The sequence below is a fragment of the Prunus mume genome, linkage group LG5 (genome assembly GCF_029339155.1).
Source record: "Prunus mume cultivar Tortuosa linkage group LG5, ASM2933915v1, whole genome shotgun sequence".
Taxonomy (NCBI): domain Eukaryota; kingdom Viridiplantae; phylum Streptophyta; class Magnoliopsida; order Rosales; family Rosaceae; genus Prunus; species Prunus mume.
This window is the reverse complement of record NC_142702.1, coordinates 14,020,276-14,039,958: the sequence shown is the minus strand read 5'-3', so window position 1 is coordinate 14,039,958 and position 19,683 is coordinate 14,020,276. Positions and strand designations below refer to the sequence as shown.

General features: G+C 36.5%; 3 protein-coding genes across 6 annotated transcripts; 1 reads left to right on the top strand and 2 right to left on the bottom strand.

Moving 5' to 3' along the window:
- Positions 1 to 863: 863 nt before the first annotated feature.
- Positions 864 to 3,749, bottom strand: VTE5 (phytol kinase 1 VTE5). Of its 2 annotated transcripts, XM_008220719.3 has the most exons (6): positions 3,317 to 3,749; positions 2,328 to 2,395; positions 2,071 to 2,202; positions 1,867 to 1,982; positions 1,456 to 1,527; positions 864 to 1,375 (listed from the first exon to the last, which is right to left on the bottom strand). In XM_008220719.3, exons 1-6 carry the CDS (start codon positions 3,623 to 3,625, stop codon positions 1,353 to 1,355), a joined length of 720 nt encoding a protein of 239 aa, XP_008218941.2. In that variant the 5' UTR covers positions 3,626 to 3,749; the 3' UTR covers positions 864 to 1,352. The 2 variants fall into 2 exon arrangements, with proteins under 2 accessions (XP_008218941.2, XP_008218940.2); XM_008220718.3 differs by having other exon boundaries at positions 864 to 1,527; positions 3,317 to 3,743.
- A 3,840-nt stretch (positions 3,750 to 7,589) lies between these two features.
- On the bottom strand, positions 7,590 to 13,577 carry LOC103319193 (Transducin/WD40 repeat-like superfamily protein). 3 transcript variants are annotated; one of them, XM_089052519.1, is made up of 10 exons: positions 13,375 to 13,577; positions 12,546 to 12,640; positions 11,946 to 12,014; positions 11,772 to 11,861; positions 11,399 to 11,531; positions 10,734 to 10,852; positions 10,064 to 10,131; positions 9,481 to 9,529; positions 7,713 to 8,770; positions 7,590 to 7,626 (listed from the first exon to the last, which is right to left on the bottom strand). In XM_089052519.1, the coding sequence occupies exons 2-9, from the start codon at positions 12,591 to 12,593 to the stop codon at positions 7,733 to 7,735; spliced, it is 1,614 nt and encodes a 537-aa protein (XP_088908645.1). In that variant the 5' UTR covers positions 12,594 to 12,640; positions 13,375 to 13,577; the 3' UTR covers positions 7,590 to 7,626; positions 7,713 to 7,732. The 3 variants fall into 3 exon arrangements, with proteins under 3 accessions (XP_088908645.1, XP_008218938.1, XP_008218939.1); XM_008220716.2 differs by having other exon boundaries at positions 7,590 to 8,770; XM_008220717.2 differs by having other exon boundaries at positions 7,590 to 8,770; positions 12,546 to 12,634; positions 13,375 to 13,534.
- Positions 13,578 to 13,897: 320 nt separating this feature from the next.
- PHF1 (phosphate transporter traffic facilitator1) lies at positions 13,898 to 18,308 on the top strand. Its single transcript, XM_008220715.3, has 10 exons — positions 13,898 to 14,162; positions 14,372 to 14,472; positions 15,344 to 15,476; positions 15,582 to 15,673; positions 16,098 to 16,197; positions 16,331 to 16,403; positions 16,483 to 16,603; positions 17,007 to 17,126; positions 17,727 to 17,797; positions 17,902 to 18,308. The coding sequence occupies exons 1-10, from the start codon at positions 13,974 to 13,976 to the stop codon at positions 18,096 to 18,098; spliced, it is 1,197 nt and encodes a 398-aa protein (XP_008218937.2). The 5' UTR covers positions 13,898 to 13,973; the 3' UTR covers positions 18,099 to 18,308.
- Positions 18,309 to 19,683: the final 1,375 nt, after the last annotated feature.

Here is a 19,683-nt window from a genome sequence, read left to right as displayed (position 1 = left end):
TGATAATTATATACATTATCTGCAAACCAAATGGGTGTGAAACTTTCCCACAAACAGCTTTTGATTATTTTACGTGAACAACTAAGTATATGCTTTAACAGCCTATTATTCTCAGCTCACAACATAACATTTTTGTTTTTTATATTAATTTTTTATCAATAAGGGACAGAGATTCGAACTTGAGATATCTTCCAACATAAATACCACTAACCTAATAGCTAGTCGGGTAGAATTGGAATGCTTAGGAACAATTATATTCTTTGTTTATGATTAATATTTCTATTAAAAGCATTTTTGTGGGGAAACGTTTTTACAGATAAAATCCTATCATCATACTTTGGCCCAGCTGAGTGTTCTACATTTGATGTCAGACCAACAAAAAATTTTGGGCTCAAAAGTAGTTTCAATCCGCGTGGGTCAAATGCAGCCTTCTTGAATCCACGTTGGTTTGTTTTTATCTTTCGGTCTAAGCCTACTCAAACCCGTGGCGTTTGTTCATGGGAGCAAAGAAAATTGTAATCCCGAGTCTTATCAAACACATGCCCTTAGCTCAAGCAAATAAATAATGTAATCCTGTGCTTGTTTTTAATGTATTTAACACCACACCAAACTCTCGGCTATGAGATTTGAACTCAAGACTTCCTTTAAAAAGTGGAGACTAAATGTCGCTAAACCAAATAATTTGATGCACCTTTAGAAACCGCTTTTAACTTTTTTTTTAACTATGAGCTTGGATGCGAAGAGCAACCAATTGTGGTGATCAAATTGGCATATAAAACCCACCCAAGGTAGGGATTACCTAGGGACACTGCAGAATTGGCAATTGTTAGGCATATATGCAGTTCATAATCCGGAAGCCCATCTGTTGAAGCTACGATGCATTTCAAATTTAGCCCCTAGTCACACAAACATTTTCACTTTTCGGTTACAAAAGGAAATCGAAAGGGGATAGTAGTCCGAATTCTGATCTTGGATACATGGGTAACTACTCGCAAAGAATACAAAAACAACTCAGAAAATAAGACCCTTTTTCATAGGATGGCATGAAAATTAGCTAGACACCATTTACCTTGTTGGCTCTAAAATTGGTTGGCTTTTTGGTTTTGCTCTATTTTTGTCAATGTGTCACAGAGCTCAATGGATGCGGTTTCGACTTTGCATACATTCCCATTCACAACAGAGCTTTTAACGCTTAATCACTGCAGAGCCGAACGACAGCTACTCATTACAAAGAGAAACTCAAGTATGCTGCTGCCATGCTCACCAATGGAACAGATATATTGTCATCTAGTACCTCTGTAATTGGAAGAGACTCCACTATTGTTGCCACCAGAGAAATCAATGCTACTTTTTCAACCGTCTCGACCCAATTCAACTGAAAATATCCCAGAAATGAGTAATAGTAGAGCATCCCAATGGAAATCAAGAACCCAAAAAGAAACATGGATATGCTACCAGCCCAACTCTTTTTTTGGTTATAAGGGATCTTTATGGACCCAAATTTTCTTCCCATGATATCAGCAACACCTATAAACAGCCAAGTTGAAAAGGTTATCATTGCACTATTGGAAGCAGTAAGAGAAAATTTTCTTCCATACCACCAGTTATATACAATCGTGTCGTGTGCTTATCTCTCACATCACATGACATGCCATGATGAGAGAGAGGGATAGGACTAAACTTACTGCAGTGGGTTCCCTGTCCTCTCTCACATGATGTGTGATGAGAGATGCGTGGTGAGAGAGGGGTAGTGAATGTTACAGTTAAGTTCTTCTCGAGAGATAGACACGTCGTTGTATAAAACTGGTTTTATGGAATAATGAGTAAGGGACATGTGAATTTGGTTAGAGAAAGTAAAGAAGTTACCATCCCCACCACACATCATTGCCAAGGAGACCACTCCAACTGGAGACTCGCGCCAAAATACAAGAGCACATAAAATCAAAATCAGAACATAATACAAAGGACCTCTAAGCAACTCCCTGCAGATGTTAAAAAAATGAAGCTAAATCACTCTGGCTTTAGAAAAATTAGCTGCATGTATAAGGTTTAATTATTGGTAAAAGTTACTTTGGGTTTCCTTCTCGAGTGACAGATTTGACTAGTCCTTCATTGGTGACTATGGAGAGGCCATGAAGAAGAAGCCTCAAGCAATTGACAAGGGGAACCACAGAGGCAAAGTAGCGAGCCGCTGTTGAGGTGCTATTCTAGGATGAAAGATGAGCTCAAGTAGTCAAGGAAACTTCTAGCACTGCCCGCTGGGGATATAAAAGAATGAACAACAAACAAGTTGTAGAAATTCTGAACAAAAATAACAAAAGGGTTACCTGAAAATTGGCCAGGAAAGCATGAAGAGCAGCCCAGACAATATATGCACCAATTTTCTGCTTAAACTCTGCATTCAATTATTGTGTAAGCAAAGAAGAAATGTGAAAAACATCACATGCTACTTAACAAAAAAGTAACACATTACGTATATTACAATTTATATGCTAATGATATAGGTGCACATTTTAAAGAGTAATGCTAGAGAGACCAAAACGCCACGAGTAAAACCTACATATGCCAAGGTGTATACCTCCTAGTGCATATAACACTTATCAAACACTTATAGCACATTATAAGTGTTATAGACACAAAGGAGATATACACCTCATTAAGGTAAGTTTTCATCAAACACCACATGCTACGATAAACACCACACGTTATTTATTATGTTTCATTTGCTCACAGTGATGTCCAACTGGCCTAGCGAACGTCTGCAAATTTACTTTAGACCTCAGTTATTTTTAAGAAGTAAAATCCTATTATGTCACCATTTTTTAAAATATATTTTTTATCCAACATTTGTTGTTGATAAGATTTGAACCAAATAGTGATTTTTTTTTTTGGGTCAAATATAGTGACTGGTTTATGTGACAAAAATTTGAGAAAAAGTGATAGGACTATATGCCATTATGGCTTCTTTTCTTTTAAGTATGCAACTATGGAGCTATTGTTTTTTTTTTTTTTTTTTTGGGGTAAGTAAATGTTACCCCTTCAGTAAAATATGGTAACTTCTCAACTTTTCAGTAAAAACAGAGAAAAACAGAACAGTGTCAGTGGGGTTGTCTTATTTCCATTTTCAGCATTTCACAGATTCACAATCAAAGTAGCAATCTGTGACTCCATTTCAGCATTTCATAGATTCACAATCAAAGTAGCAATCTATGACCGAAAACAGAATAAAAATTCCACAGGGTACCAGAAATGGAAAATCAAAATGGAAACAATTAATTGGAGATTTGAAGAAAAATCAATGGGAGAGCAAAATGACCTGCTGGAGAAGGTTTCGCTGCGTGAGATTGTCGAAGCAGAGGACGAGGCCGTAGGCGCCCGCGAGCACAAACGCGGTGGCTCCGGCGTCCTGCAAGAGGCCATCGGCTGCGGCGCGTAGGGCGGAGGCGGAAAAGGAGGGGCGTGGGGGAGCATGCGGCGTACGGTAGAGGATCTGGACTCGTGGGAGCGGATGTGGGTAGCTGATGAGGAGGGTGGTGGGGCTGAGGCAATGATGATGGCGCACGTTAGAGAAAGTAGGGAGGTGGAGAGAGGGGGTGCTTGTGGTGAAGGATAAGAGGCTCGTCATCAGAAAATAAAACTCACACCAAGTTCAAAGTAGTCTTTCCGTTTTAATGATGGAAAACACAGAGACGACACTTCTGGTTTTCCTATTTTTCACCTCGACAACTGTACGACATACTTTGAACGAAGTTTCGGAAATATAATGGTCCGAAAATATGGAAGTTTCAATGAAAATATTGGGAAATTATCGGTATTGGTAAAAATTAAATACAAAGTATAGAATGTAAATAATAAAAAATGGAAACTTTTATGAAAACTTTGGAGAATGTTTATTTAGTTAATTATCTATTAGTTTATCATAAAAAATTAGAAGAAAATGCATTGAATGATGTGTTTAACTTATTTAAGTTGATTATATAGTAAGCTGACAAACACTTGGAGTGCATAAAATATGTAATAGTTAATAAAAGAAGATTAAACACATCATAATCATTTATTTATAATGATTTACTATAATATTGTACACTTCATACCATTGCATGCTAAGATACATGAGTGACTTAATACCACATAGAGTTCCTATGAGGTTCAAAATTTTCACTATTTTCACTATCTTGATGATATCATCACAATATTTTAGCCAAATGTTTATTGAAGCGTGTGAGAAATTATCGACGTCGATATTTCTCGATATCATTGATAATTATACGATATTTGTATGTATATATTCCAAAATATCATAAACTCGAAAGAACGATAATATCGACGATATTGCGTCGATATTATCGATATTTTAGTCCTTGCTGTGTACTGATAGTGTGAGATTCTATATTTACTTTCCTCTTCCGCCAGTATCATTTACATTTAAAAAAAAAAAAAGTGGTTAAAAACATTTACCCACATAGTCGATATCCCAAATTCAATTCCCTCTTCCCCAATATCGCTTATATAAAAGAAAGAAAAAGTTCTTTTAAAGAAAAATTTATGACAATAGAGAATAAAGAATAGTTGTTTAATTGCTTGTAAAAGCAAAGCAATCTAAATTCAACAAAACGAATCATTGGACAGATTGCTTTGGTTGGGTGGAGCCAGGAGTTTATAGGTAGACCTGGCATTCGTGTCGTGTTGCAAGTATTCGTGTCGTGTTCGTGTCAATCCGTTTTTCTTAACGGGTTGGAAATGCCCAACACAAACACGACCCGTTACAATTCGCGAATCAAACGACACGACACGACATGATTCACACGATAAGAAAAATAAACAGTTTTTTAAAATATATTTTAAAATCTTAAAATAAAATATCAATTACTAACAATACATTATACATGCCGAAAAAAATTCCAAAAAAAAGCAAAAAATGTATTGAACATTTACACCAAACTTGAGAGTTGAGATAACAAAAAGGAAAAATAACATGTATGTCCATAACCAAGCGCAGAACGTTCCCTCTATTCTTCTTCAAGTGGGTTGCTGTTGAGGAAGTTAAAACATAAGAGGGGATTGTTTTGGAGATGGGTTTTCGAGCAAGTAGAGTTTTTTGGCTGAAATTGTATGTTATAGTGACTGAGGAAGCAGCCATGGGAGAAAAGCTCCAAGCTTTGACTTCAAAGCAAACAGCTTGGCAATGAAAGAAAGAGAGTGAACTGGGAAGAAGGCCGTAGAAGAAAATGAAGAATGAAGAGGGAGATAGCTAGGGTTGGTAAGTAAAGTAAGGATTTTTTCAAAAATATAAAATTACAAAAATGCCCTCTCTTAACGGGTTGATTCGTGTTTTCGCGAATTAACACTAAACGACAGGTCAACACGATAGCAACACAACCCGATAACACAAACCTGGAAACTGAAATTTTTTTGCGAATTCGTGTCGTGTTAACGGGTCGTGTACGATATTGCCGGGTCTATTTATAGGGAGGTATATATATACCCATTCTATTGAGGGATTCCACAAATATTTGAGGGACATCTTTTAGAGCACTTCCACTCATGGTGTCATGGCAAAGTGTAAGGGCAGATACTATTCACATGAATAGTGATTATCCTAGTAATTTTTTGATGCATTCCCACCTATTGCCATGGTAACCCAAGGGCAACCACTATTCACATGGGATATGAGGAGAGGAATTTGTATGGATTTTGGCGTGGGAAGTGAAGAACAAGACTAGGTATTTATAGAATTTTTTTTTTTTGAATTTTTTTGGTATTTAAATTGGCCGCTAATGTCACACTATAAGCCTTACAAAGGAAAAGTTGTCATGGCAAGAAGTGGGCCCATGAAAGTGGGCAAGCCTGAAAACAAGACTTGTCTGCTACCTAGGCAAACTGACGTTAGCCAAACACGGACCCATAGCATGTACAACCTGGGCTATAGCCCAGGTGAGTTGTATTCTTTTCTTATAGTTAGTGTTAATGGTAAGCATATATAATCAATTGTTGCTGGCTTTATTGGGGTCAAATAGACATTTTTAAATAAATAAATTAAAATGAAATATTCTCAAATTAAATTTATATATTTATGACTAATTACATCAGCCTCCTTATAAGGATTTAGGCGAGCCTAAACTCTAATAGTCGAGTAAGGTAAACTAGCCCACCCCATTTTGAAATCCTAAGTCTATCCCTGGGTCAACAACTAATATAAATACCAAAAAATTCAGATTTTTTTTTTCCCCATAAATACTTAGCCATGTTCTTCACTTCCCACATCAAAATTCATACAAATTCCTCTCCTCATATCTCATATAAATAGTAGTCGCCCTTGGGTTGCTATGACAATGGGTTAGAATGCATCAAAAAATTACTAGGGCAGTCACTATTCTCGTGAATAGTGTTTGCCCTTGCCCTTTGCTATGGCACAATGATGTGGAAGTGCTCTTAGGGTCCCGTACGAAATTTTTTTCAACTATCCAAACTATCTATTTTTCACATCTTTATTCAAAGATCATCCTTGAAAAAAAATATGCAAATTGAAAATCATTAAGGCATCTAATTGGAATCAACAAAATCAATGAACACGGTGCTTCAAGAAAGTATTTGAATTTCAATAATTTAATTGAGTGGTCAAATGATATCGGATTCAATTGATTTTTTGTAAAGATGATCTTTGAATGAATATCTACAAAATAGATGTATGGATTAGTGAAATACAATGCGAAGTGAGCCCTACATACAATGCAGAGTGAGCCATACAAGAGTGTCGCTCAAATAAGCTTATTTGAGGGATTCCTCAAATAATTTTATTTAAGGAACAACCTTTAGGGTCCCTTATGATTTTTTTTTTCAACGATCCAAACCATCTATGTTTTAAGTCTACATTAATAGATCATCTTTGCAAAAAATTAGACAAATCGGAAACCGTTTCGACATCCAATTGTGTCCTACAAAATCAATGAATACTGTGTTTCAAGAAAGTACTAAAATTTCAATAACTCAATTGAGTGGTCAAATGATATTGGATTTAAGTGAATTTTATTAGAGATGATCTTTGAATGATTATCTAAAAAATAAACAGTTTTGATTAGTGAAATACAATGTGTGCCATATATATATATATTTATTTATTTAAGGAGTTACTAAGATGAATGAAGTGGACTACATTTTTCATAGGATGAGATTGGCTGATTTCCACTAAATTGACGAACTTTCCAAAAATTAGCGCTAGCCTAAGGGTGGCTTCACGCTTGCTTTTGCTACCAATTTGATATTTAAACCAAAACAATTCAAATCATGATGTTTCATTGATTCTACGTACGATTTGAGGCCGAAACCCTAAATAAACCGCACCGCACCCACCATGTATAAATTGAATTGATCTATATACAAAACGTAAGGGAGATTGAACTCATGTCATGGATTCAATACACAGGTTAAGCTTGCCATTTGAGCTCATGTTATTTGTGCTGAACCAGATCAATCTGGTTAATCTGGACAACATAGTTTAACCGAAATGCATAATCCTATGAATATTAGATTTACATGAACCCTATTGAACTGAAATCAAATCCCAAATCTGAAATTTGAATATGGGGATGAGCTTGGAAACTAGAACCCCTTTGGCTCGTACTTTTACTGATAGATAAATGGAAAAGTTATTTTTGATTGAAGACAAACAAACACAAATCACAAATGAATAACATTGAATTAAAATACAACACCTTAACCTAGATTAGCACAACTATGTAGCTGATTTCTTGCGAGAAAACCGCTGCAAAGATGTTGGTAGCTCCACTTGCTCAATTACTTTCTGCTTCTTCCTAGCCACTTGTTCTTCCTCTTTCTTTTGTTGCTCCAAGAAAGGCCTCTTGGCATTCGCAACTATCTCCTGCTTCTTCTTTGTCCTCTTACTCGGCTTATTCCTTCCTTTTGTTTTCTTCTTTGGTTCAATGCCCTTGACCGCTTCCACAGCGGCTTCCATGTCGGCCTCTTTCTCCTCCTTTGTTTTCTTCTCTTTCCTCCTCTGAGGCTTTACTGTGCCAATCTTTGTGGGATTCAACATGATTGTCTCAGGCGGAAGCTTATCAAGTAGAGAGTGCACTTCCCTCTCTCTTCTCTGTTTAGATGTTTCAAATGGATTAGCCACCCAAGAATCAAAGTTGGGTTCCCCAGAACCAGGAATCAGAATACTAGACCACCCCATGGAGTGCCCAATGCCGAGAACATCTTCATAAGGTCGAAACAACACTTTTTCTACTTGGTAACCTTTAATTATTTTATGAGTCATATAATTATTGTAGTTCTGAGTCCCAGATGAATCTCTAAGGATCTGTACAAATGATGAAGTTGAACGAGCAAGCAGACCTTTCTGACTGAAATCAAGAGTATCTGCATTCCCCGGCAAAGTCTGGAGTGGCTCATCCTTAAGGTTCCTCAAATCCCAAAGCATAATTTTCTTCTCTTTCCCAGCTGTAGCCATGAGATGGCCATTTGGGTGGAATGCCATTGCCGTGATGGGCCCCTTGTGACACAGCCTCTTGAGAAGAGCAGTAGAGCTTGTGGGCTTCCACATGGAAACTGTACCAAGTGAATGACCCAAAGCAACAACCCCATTGTAGGGGTTCACCTGCATCACATCGGTACGGCCTAAGCCAGTCCTGTAATTAGCTACCATCCCGCCCATTGTTACATCCTGATAACGAAGCTGCCCAGATTTGTTTATTGATGCCAAGAGAAAATGGTTTTTCAAAAATTGAAGCCTTAATACTGCGCCATGTTCCTACATGATAAGAAGTATAACTTTAGCTCCATACAGATGCATCTGAAAACCATTCACTTAACTATTAAAGGAGACTTCACAACAGATCACAAGGAACTATTTGACTTGTAAGAGTATTAAAGCAAATTATGGAATAAGCTGCATATATACGAGGAACACGGTTCCTAGAAATTGAACGCCTAGAGCACAATTACACATAAAGGCAAGCAACTGACTTTTAAGATTCTGGTTCAATGCTTTATCTCGCATTATTCAACATGTTTGACCTGCCTAAGAATTTACCTATACTAATTTATTAATGGGATAAAGGCAGAAATCACGGCTCAGAAAATTAAGTTTTAAATGTGATCCCAGAATAGATTAAATATCTATTTATGAAGTGACCATGAGTCGCAGATTACAATTTGAGAAAAGAAAGGAGTAATCTTAAAATACTGCTATTTTCCCAGAGCATCACCAACCTATCTGAAGAGCTTTTAAACTCTATGCAATCTATAATATAAACTCATTAGGAGCACGAACTGAAGATATAATTGATTAGCCAGTTCACAATACATGCACTGTAATGAGACAACTCAAACAAAGACCTGGGATAAGAAAATAAACACTTGCACGATAATTAGTATTGTGTTACTAATAATAGGGAAAAGCCTTTAAATCATTGCGATCCATCTAGTTAGACAACAATCTATTCAATACAGTAAGCTAACCTTTAAGCAATGAAGTTCAGTGCCATCCCTGTTATAAATATATGGATACCTGTTGTTAATTAAAATGGTTAGCACCTCTAAATAAGATAAAACATCAATCTTAACTAGAAGATAAACTAGTGAAAATTACAAAACGAGATTTTGCTTAAAAATTGAACTCTTGTGTTTATTCACATTGCAAAGGGAAAAAAAAACATGTACTTAACCAAAGGCCATGGTAGAGAATATTGGCTAAAACAACATAAGTGAATCCTCCAACAAGTACACAGGGCTAAATCAATGTATATAAAATCGGACAAAAGTGCATCACCATGCCACCACCAGGAATAAAGAAAAATGTGGTTGTGAGAGAGATCTATAATCTGCTGGACCAACAAGTCAGTTCAAAGTAGATTGTGCAGGTTTTAGTAATATCTGGAGTTGTCCATTTGTCCAAACAAAAATTGTACAATGGGAGTATTCAATGTTTGGCAATTTAGTCACATGCAACAGAAAAAAATTTCCCTCCATAATCTACCCTTTAAATGTAAAAAGATTACCAAACTACAGAACATTAATTTAAGTAAAGCAAACAGTTTTGTACTTTTTCTGGGCAGCAGCAAAGAACAACTCATTGTGCAAGAACACCACATCACGCACTGTTTCTCTAACCTGAACAAACAATTAGCTAATCAGTCCAATGTTCCAGTTAAACCAAGAAGTACAAATCAAACAAGGACCCAACATTTGCGCATAACATTTAAAAACATAGAAAAAGATGTTTTCCACTAATGAACTAAATGTACATTGAGGAAAACAACAAGGGTTTACTACAGTAACATCCACCCATCTAAACTTTCACATTTGGACAGTGGGAAGCTACAACTACATCGAACTGATAATTTGACTCAAAACATATCAAAACTTGATAAGGTTCAAAGATTAAACTGTTTAAAATGTACTTGCATGATGCCTTTCATTCTCTCTCCCGCAACTCTTATCTTCATAACATTGGTTACAAAATTCAGAATCTAATCTAGTGCATCAAATTCCACACTAGTACATTATATCTTTGCATATGAAGACTAAGACATGGGGACATGGCTGCAAGAAACATATCTAAATCAATCTAGCAAGAGGCGAACAATTTTGGTAAGAAAAAAAGAGAGCCGAACAATCATGTATAATATAAGGTCACAGTATCTGACTGAAAAGGTATTACTACTCAGTAGAAAAAATTTAGTTTTATTTTGAATTCATACTGCCCAAAATACCTGAATTTCTTTAACCAGGCTCATATTCTTCATGTCTAAAATAGCCAGATGGCCCTTGCGTCCACCAGCTGCCATATACCGACCACTTGAGGTGAAATCCAGTGTGTAAGGACCGAGATCTGCAGATAAGAATTAGGTATAAATCATAAATTTTAGAGTAAGATTTGTGATGCAGGAGACCTCACAAAGCATAAACCTGCTTTTAGACCTCACAAAGAAATCTGCCTTATTTTTAATATCTATGTTATGAATCCCACATTCAACCCCTTGAACCATTATCTCAACTAATATCCAGCACCCAACAAAGCTATATTTTTTATTCTGCTCCAGTTCATTTATTTCTTCTTTCCACCAAATATCAATGGACTTATCTGAAAACACTGTAAAGAGAAAAGAACATTTCCAGTTTTCTTTTCATTCTTTATTGTCGATAAATCAGGATATTCCAAATTCTACTCTCTTCTCAGTCAATACAGGTCATCCCAAAACTAATTTTGCTTAGGCCAGTTGAATCAGAATTTGCATAACTGAAATGAGAAAAGCCACACAACCAGATATAGGACATGAAAACTTTCAACTTCAATAAGGAAAACAATAAAGTTTGAATGAAAAATTCTGACTGACTGTTAATCATTAGAAATCAATAAAAACGTTTAGGTTTCAACCTGGTAAGACAATATCATATTGACTCCTTGCGCTTAAGATATCTACTTCACGAGCAATTGATTCTTGTTTGATCCTCCATGTTTTCTCTATGCCTTCAGCCTCCAAATAGCCTCCCTCACTTGGCAGAAGCCACTATAATTTTGATCACAAATGAAAATTCATTAAAGTCTATTGTTATTACATCTACTAAAAGAAAAGGAGAAGCAAAATATCTTGTAGAAGATCAGCTTGCATGAACTAAATCCAGTAAATCAGAGAAAACTATAATTCAGATGAAAAGCAAACAGCATACGACTGGAAAAAATACAAACCATAGCTGAATCTATACAAATTAATACAAAGGCCAACAGATCACATTCAATAAAAATTCACCTTCTCAGCCTTGGCAGCAGCTTGTGCAGATTTTCCAAACAATTCTTCTCTAACAGCAAGTTGACCCTTCAATTTTTTATCTTGCAAGCCCTACAAACACGACAATCCAAGATGCAATAAGAAATAAACAAGTCAAATTTCATGAAAAGTCAAATTCCGTTGACAACACGGTACCTCCAAATTAGTTTTTTCGCCTCTAAGAAACTTCTTCACTCTGATATCTAACTCATCAGAGATCTTCTCCTGCAAATTAAAATATGAACCATTTATTTTCTAATCGTGTAACAGGAAGCCATATATTTACATAAGAACCTAGTGTTCAGCTCTCATGTTGGAGGAGTGAGATAGTGGAGATATGTAAAGAAGGTGTCAAGATTACAGCTCAGATTGCTTAAATGGTCAGGCACATTCCAAGTACGTAGCTAGGAAAAAAAAAAAACAGATGAGAGTTTAATTATTTTCACAAGTATTACTTATAAACAGCCGAATGTGGTTAGAAAGCAGGAAGCAACAAAGACAGTAGTACAATCAAGTAAGAAGAAACAGCCATAATATCACGTTCAGCAAAAAAAAAAAAAAAACACAAAAAACTACTATAAGAAAAATGCCAAAATATTTACAATCGAATATCTTAACCAAACAAATGATGAGCAAACATCTATGAGACTGAATAGAACCATAATTGCAAGCACATGTTGAGGGACTGCTAGTGCTAGATAAGATATAATTGGTTGATTTTCATTTGGATAAAATAAAATGAGAATTAATGCGTACCTGTTCAGATGTAGGCATAATACTGCCATCGTCTTGTTTCACACCCATCTTGCTGAATCCACTTTCGTATTTGTAAAATACAAAATGCCCTGAAACTTGATGAGTAATGCAATTCAACTACAATATTCAATTTTTTCTAAAACAAGAATAAATAAAATGGTTCACATAATCTTTTAGCCGGAGAATCCATATCCTATCACGAGCTACACCCATACACATTCTGTACAAACTAGCAAACCCAACTCAAAAGGTGAATTTTGAATAGCAAAACACTGAATTGAAGAGGAAAGAGGACAGAAAAAACTCAATGCATTAAGAAAAACAAAAAGTAAATGCAAAAAGAAAGCTATTAATATCAATGTATTATGAACAAATTCACATTAAATTGTGATCGTTGGACCTTTATCAAGGGGCAGGGTTAGAAAGCTCAGGCAAACTTAGGAGAAGAAATTATTCTGAGAGAAGCAGGACCCCTATTCAATTACAATCCATAAAATCCACAAGGGTTTATAAATCCTTTAAAATCCATTAAGAATTGATTATTGTAATGAATTTGAGACAATCAAATTCTGGGTTTTGTCAAGAAAGGATAGAAACACTACCCTATCAAAAGAAAAACAATAGAAAGTGTAAGCAAAAGATTTTTACAAGAACGAAACACAAGATAGAACGTCAGTATGCAGCTGGTGTGTTGGTACCTAAATTACTTAAAAGCAATAATGAAAAAGAAAACAATATCCAACATGTTTCTTGGAGACATATCACCAAACAGTTGGTGTGCATCTTGGAGAGCATTTTGTGATGCACCCTCAGTGAGTTAAGGCAATACCTCTCTGGTCCCAATTTAGTTGCTGCTGTTTCTGGAGACTGGGAGAGAGAGAGAGAGAGAGAGCTCAGCCCTTCAATGCGTCTCTGACAGATAAGCAGTTATACAGTAGACCGAATGGAAGCTTAGGCTTTGTTGGGCAACAGAGCTTTGAAATTTCACGACGGAGACCCAGAAAAACGGTAGGGTTTTAGTATTGAGGTTTTGCTGCAGGAAAAAAACAGAAAAGAAAAGAACAGACAAAGGTTGGGCCCATGGGCCGAGCTCAAACCATTATGGGCCTTACCAGGCCCAAACCTACTCCTGTAGGGGAAAAAAGATAAAGGCGCAGAATCTTTGGAGCGAATATCCATCAACAAAGTTGACGTCGTCCCATCCCGCCAACAACATTGTTATCAGCATCATCGTCGTCGATAGAGCTCCGTGGGACCCACAACGACAACAACATGGTCGTCGTTCTTGTGCCTTTTGGGGGTTTTGGTGGGGTCCATTTTTACTTCTATAAATAAATATACAGGGAGAAAACTAACGAAATTTCTAATTCTATCCCTGTCAGATTTTGCCTCTGTTTTCTCTCTCTCTCTTCTTAGAAATTGAACTGAATGGCGAGCGGTGGGGCAGAACAGCAGGGTCCGGTGACGTGCGGGTCGTGGATCCGACGGCCCGAAAGCGCCAATTGGGCGGTGTTCGGGAGGTCCAGGCGTAAGGATTCTTCTTCGTCGTCGTCTTCTTCACTTCTCGAGATCTTCTCCTTCGACCCCAAGACTACTGCTCTCTCTTCCTCTCCCCTGGTCTCCCTCGCTCTCTAAAATCTCTTTTTATTTGAAATTTACAAGCTTTGGATGCAATTTTTGCTGCCCTGTGAATTGGGTATTCGTATTTTGGGTTTTTTTGTTTTACCGGTTCGACCCAAGAGACCTTGAAGAAAGGGTTGACTTTTTTGTTTGCTTGCGTTTGACTTTAACTTTTGTTTTGTGTGTGTTTTGGATTGATTGTTTAGACTACATATGTACTTGAAGAAGTGGAGGGTGAGCCAGTTTCCATTGCGGTGCACCCAACCGGAGACGATATCGTTTGCTCTACCTCTAATGGTGGCTGCAAGTGAGCTTTCTTTCTCTTCTAGTGATTTTGTTTTTCGAAATTTAACAGCTGTTTTTTGTTATTTTATATCCGTGGTACTAGTTTTTATTTTGGTGTTTCCCAATTTGATGCTAATTATTAGTTGACGCCTTTTATAAGTTTAAAGAACCCTTTTTTTTTCTTTTTTTTTTTTAAGCTGACCTTGTTTGCATTTCGTTGGTTTATGGTGTTTGATCATTAAAGCTTGCTCAAACTGTACTGTTGTTTGATGTTGTTGGAGAGTGGCTGTGCTGTTTGATTGCTAAAACTGGAGCGTAAAGCTTCCCATCTGATTCATTGCTTCATTGTTGTAATAGTACTATAATTATTAGTGCTTGGATAGGATATGTGGGTACACATCTGTATATTTTCTTTTTTAAGTGCTTTTTTATTTTTATTTTATTTCGGTGGCAAGGTTCAAATATTTGGCTTTCTTGAACCATTTTAAATTTAGAACCGAGAAGATAAGTTTTTTGGGTCTTCCATGTGCTTTATTTTCCTACTATCACTGCTTTTTGTTTGCACATTTTGACTTCACTTCAACTAAAGAACATGATCTCTGTATAAAGATATCATTCAAATTTAAGGTGGAGTTTATTAGGATTAAACCAAGATAGAGACAAGAGCATGATGGGGATACTTTTCTCGTATAAATTGTTGTTCAACTTGCCAGTGTTTGTTGGCTGATTGAGCTTTTTTTCCTCCTGCTCCTCCTCTTTCTGTGTTAGCTAGTCTGTTTATTGAGATTCTAGTGGAGGTTATGTAGTCCTCAAGTGTGGCCACATCCAGTATTTTTCCTTGAGTTGTCAGTATATCTCATATATTGAATTATATTTTTTTGGGAGAAATGCAGATTGTTTGAGTTATATGGCCAAGAATCAAATGCAAAGCTGCTGGCAAAAGAACTAGCTCCTTTGAAGGGAATTGGTCCACAGAAGTGTCTAGCTTTTAGTGTTGATGGATCTAAATTGGCTACCGGTGGGGTGGTAAGCAATAATCTGTATTACTGTCCATTTTCACCATACACGTCTCATGCAGCAGCTTAATTTTTATGCCAAACATTTATTTAATTATGCCCTAATCATCCTTAGGATGGGCATTTGAGAATTTTGGAGTGGCCAAGCCTCCGAATAATTTTAGATGAACCAAGGGCGCACAAGTCTTTTCGTGATTTGGATTTCAGGTGAGGAAAATGCTTGTTGATTGTCTTGTGTACATTTAAATACAGATAACAAGGCATAAGAAAATGCTATAATCAGATATCTGTTTACATTTTGTTGGATTTGGCATTATCATATGATTGAGCAAGAAGAGTTATGTATCTTAATCAATGCTACTGCAGTTACGTAGGAAAAGGCCATGATGTTTTCCCGCAGTACTTATTGCACTAATCTAAGAATCTCAAACAAACCACCTGTCTTGGTTGAATTTAGTATAAGCAAAGATGAATTGGTTATGTAATGAAAATAAAAGACGTTAATGGATTCTTTTTCTCTTTCATTTTCTTTTGGTGTATGGGGTCTATAGACTGGAATATTTTAAGAAGATTTGCACAGTTTTCCTATACTGGATTTTGAATGTTTTGGTCTATGTTTATCCTACTCTAGCCTAGACTCCGAGTTCTTAGCTTCAACATCTACTGATGGAGCAGCAAGGATATGGAAGATGGAAGATTGTGTTCCTTTGACTACTTTGACTCGCAACTCGGTATGGCTTATTCATTTAAATTTTTGAAATATATTGCCTTTTTTTTTCTCTCCTATCTTGCATAATATTTGGTGTGTTTTTTTTTTTTTTGGGGTGGAATCTTGGGGTAATATTTGGAGTTTAATTCATGCAGGATGAACAGATTGAACTCTGTCGGTTTTCTAAGGATGCAACAAAACCCTTTCTATTTTGCACTGTTCAAAGAGGTCTACCTCTCTAAAATAATTCTGTACTGCTATATCATTGTTTCTCAGAAAAGTAAATATATTTGTTTTAATCAAACAGGTGATAAAGCTTTCACTGCAGTTTGGGACATAAGTACATGGACTAAAATTGGGCATAAGAGGCTACTTAAAAAGTCTGCTTCCGTTATGTCTGTCAGCAAGGATGGGAAATATCTTGCTCTGTAAGCGCTTTACTGCATTTTATCTTGTGTTTATATACTAGGCTTTAAATGAGAATTTATTAAACAATAAATTGCTCTGCTGGTGCATCGAATTGAACATTAAACATCTCTGGTAATTAGACTGGTTCATATTTATAATGAATTGAGTGCTAATGTAATGTACACATAGATATGCCTGCTCACACGCCCTTTTAAGAGAGAGGACAAATCTTTCAAATGTTCAATGTTTATGTGAATCAGAGAAATATATTAATTGACTGTTTATTATGTTCTTTCTTTGGTTCAATGATAAGTCACTCCACATTTGGATACAGCTTTGATGATTTGGTAAATATTATCAGAATGTTGTTGTTGGGACATAGTTTACGATATCGGTTTCACCAGTTTTTTCTTTAAATTGCAGAGGAAGCAAAGATGGAGATATTTGTGTGGTTGAAGTTAAGAAAATGGAGATTTGCCACTGGAGTAAGAGGCTACACCTGGGTACATGCATTGAAACTCTGGAGTTTTGTCCCACTGAAAGGTAAGGCCCTTCCAACCAATACAGTTTTGTGAATTACTACTGACATGTTTTTGTATGTTGAATTACCATAATTGATTGACCGGTGCTTAACAATCAATCCATTCCTTGACCGTGATTTAAATATAATAAAATTTGACTTTATTTTGTAATACAGATAGATTTGCTGTATAATTTGCATATGTTATAGAGAAGGTTTTACTTGTGTTATTAGAGCTCATCTTGTTTTCAGATCTAAGGTCGCGCTTGATGCACTTTTGTAGTATGTATTTTTCATGAAAATGCTTCTTTAGAGGCCATTTTCTGGGTATTCATTCTATTGAATGTATTAAGGATCAGCACACAACTTTTTTCTAGTTTTCTTAATGCTTCTATTTGCCTTCATTGAACAGCATTGGAATTATAGTCTTGCTCAGGAAGGGGCTTTGACTCTGGAAAAAAATTTCTTGTTTCTTTTTCTTCTGCATCGGAATGCTAAAGTAGAGTACTAAGCGTTGCTGGAAACTTCCAATGAAATTTAACTTTAGACATGTTTTGTAACCCAAAAAATTTGGAGTATGCAATTCTTTGGTTGTTGGATGCTCACGTTTTTCTTGGTTTCAGGGTTGTGCTCACTACTTCTAATGAATGGGGAGCTGTTGTAACTAAGTTAACTGTTCCAGCAGATTGGAAAGGTTCTCTCTCTCTCTCTCTCTCTCTGTTTTCTTCTTCTTTTGTTGTTATATGTTTTTTGGGGTGTGGTTTGACAGTTTTGTTTACCCTTGTTCCAAATACGCAGAGTGGCAGATCTATATGGTGCTTTTAGGACTGTTTTTAGCATCCGCTGTCGCCTTTTACATCTTCTTCGAGAACTCTGATTCATTTTGGAACTTCCCTCTTGGAAGAAATCAACCAGCAAAACCGCACTTGGGAGCATTTTTAAGAGATTCAAAGTCTTCTGATGACAGAAATATTTGGGGTCCAGTTGATATGTGATGATTTTTATTGTCCACTCTCTACAATCGATGGGAAGAAATATCGTATCAGTAACTGGACAAAAACTATTCTCTTTCAGTCCCCAAGCTAACCTAGTTTATTTCAATCGCATGGGACATTATTTTTGTGGTGTATATAGCATTCACAGAAATGTAGTAGAGAATTTCTTCCTCTTCACAATACATAGTTGATTTAAATTTGTTGTGGGAAGCCAGAGTGTTGTGTGATTGCATTTATGCGCATTGCAGTACTTGCCGATGATTGAATTCTTAAGAGTCCTTACCGTATTTGCCTTTTTTCTTTACTAATTTTCCTATTCTCAGTTGACATCTTGTTCTTAGTCAAAAGTATTTTTTCCTGTGATCATTTTTCTTCTTCTAAAAGATTTGGGTGACCATATGCTAATAGCATGTTGTACTGGTCTAGTACATTTTGGTGTACATTTTTAGATTAGAAGATCTCCACCATTCATCATGTGGACTTTTGAGGGAGGCCTACAAGATGAAGAGTAATGGTCAAGTAGCGAATTGGAGTCCAGCCCCTTAATCACGTGTTGTTGTTACTCTCTCCAATCCATTGTAATCTAACGTGCTCCAATTCTACATTATAATTCAATACAATTAGTCACCAAAACAAACATGGTCTTTAAGTACGTGCAGCTATCTAAACTAAATTCCTAAAAAGTCAATATATTTTCACATTTTCTTTTTTAGATAAATTATATTATTATTATTATTATTATTATTATTATTATTTTGGGAAAAGGCAGGCTAAGGCCAAAGAAAAGGAACAAACTGAACAACTACTACCCTATCATGAGCTTGACCCATCAGAGTCCAGAAAACAAACCAAAGAAGCAAGAGAAAATACATTTCAAGAAACAATGATGATGTAGGGGTCGCTGTTTGTTCACGTGAGGAGAGCCTTGATGGCTAGGGTTAGGGTTTCTTCAGTTTTCTTTACTCATTCTCTGAGTCATCGTTCTCAGTCTTCTCTGATTGTCTCTTTGGGTTCTTCTTGGTGAATTGGGTATGACGTTTTTTTGTTTGTTGCTCTTTTGTTCTCCGTGGGGTGGCTGTGTTGGCTTCCTTTCTGGGTTCCCAAGGAGCTAGTCGCTGGTGAAGGGTCTCCATCTTAACGCTAGGAGATGGCCACCGCCTCTTCTGCTCAACGGGATGACAAGTATGCGACACCAAGCGGGAATCAGAAGAGGTGCGAAAACTGGTGTTGGGCATCTGATTGTTAATGGCATGGATTTTTCTAGTAAGCATAGTTTTTGTATCGATGATTTTATTGACAAGACGGAGGAGATCAGCCTCGAGGGGTCTCCAAGATCTCCCTAATAATTCTCCTATGGAACATTCGTGGGCTTGGTAACCGATGAACATTCCTACTATGAAGATCTTTCTTTGGAATTTTCTTCAGGCTAAGAGGCCAATCTTGGTCTCCCTTGCTTGTTAGCTGGGATTTTGGATCAAGAAAATTGGAGGTGGCGGTTGGTGTATGGCTGGATCTGTTAAGATGCTCACAATACATTTTTGACTTTGTATGAAGAACTATGATGCTTTCTTTAGATCATAGGAGG

Bases quoted from the DNA above. Each gene is read 5' to 3' on its own strand.
- VTE5 (XM_008220718.3), bottom strand. From the start codon at position 3,625: ATGACGAGCCTCTTATCCTTCACCACAAGCACCCCCTCTCTCCACCTC. The intron at 2,396-3,316 runs GTCATTTTGCTC...AATTGAATGCAG, and splicing joins AGCGAAACCTTCTCCAGCAG to AGTTTAAGCAGAAAATTGGT. The intron at 1,983-2,070 runs GTAACTTTTACC...TAACATCTGCAG, and splicing joins ACTCGAGAAGGAAACCCAAA to GGAGTTGCTTAGAGGTCCTT.
- LOC103319193 (XM_008220716.2), bottom strand. From the start codon at position 12,593: ATGGGTGTGAAACAAGACGATGGCAGTATTATGCCTACATCTGAACAG. The intron at 12,015-12,545 runs GTACGCATTAAT...TTTAATTTGCAG, and splicing joins TTATGCCTACATCTGAACAG to GAGAAGATCTCTGATGAGTT. The intron at 11,532-11,771 runs GTGAATTTTTAT...TCAAAATTATAG, and splicing joins CTGCTGCCAAGGCTGAGAAG to TGGCTTCTGCCAAGTGAGGG.
- PHF1 (XM_008220715.3), top strand. From the start codon at position 13,974: ATGGCGAGCGGTGGGGCAGAACAGCAGGGTCCGGTGACGTGCGGGTCG. The intron at 15,477-15,581 runs GTAAGCAATAAT...AATCATCCTTAG, and splicing joins AATTGGCTACCGGTGGGGTG to GATGGGCATTTGAGAATTTT. The intron at 16,404-16,482 runs GTCTACCTCTCT...TTAATCAAACAG, and splicing joins ATTTTGCACTGTTCAAAGAG to GTGATAAAGCTTTCACTGCA.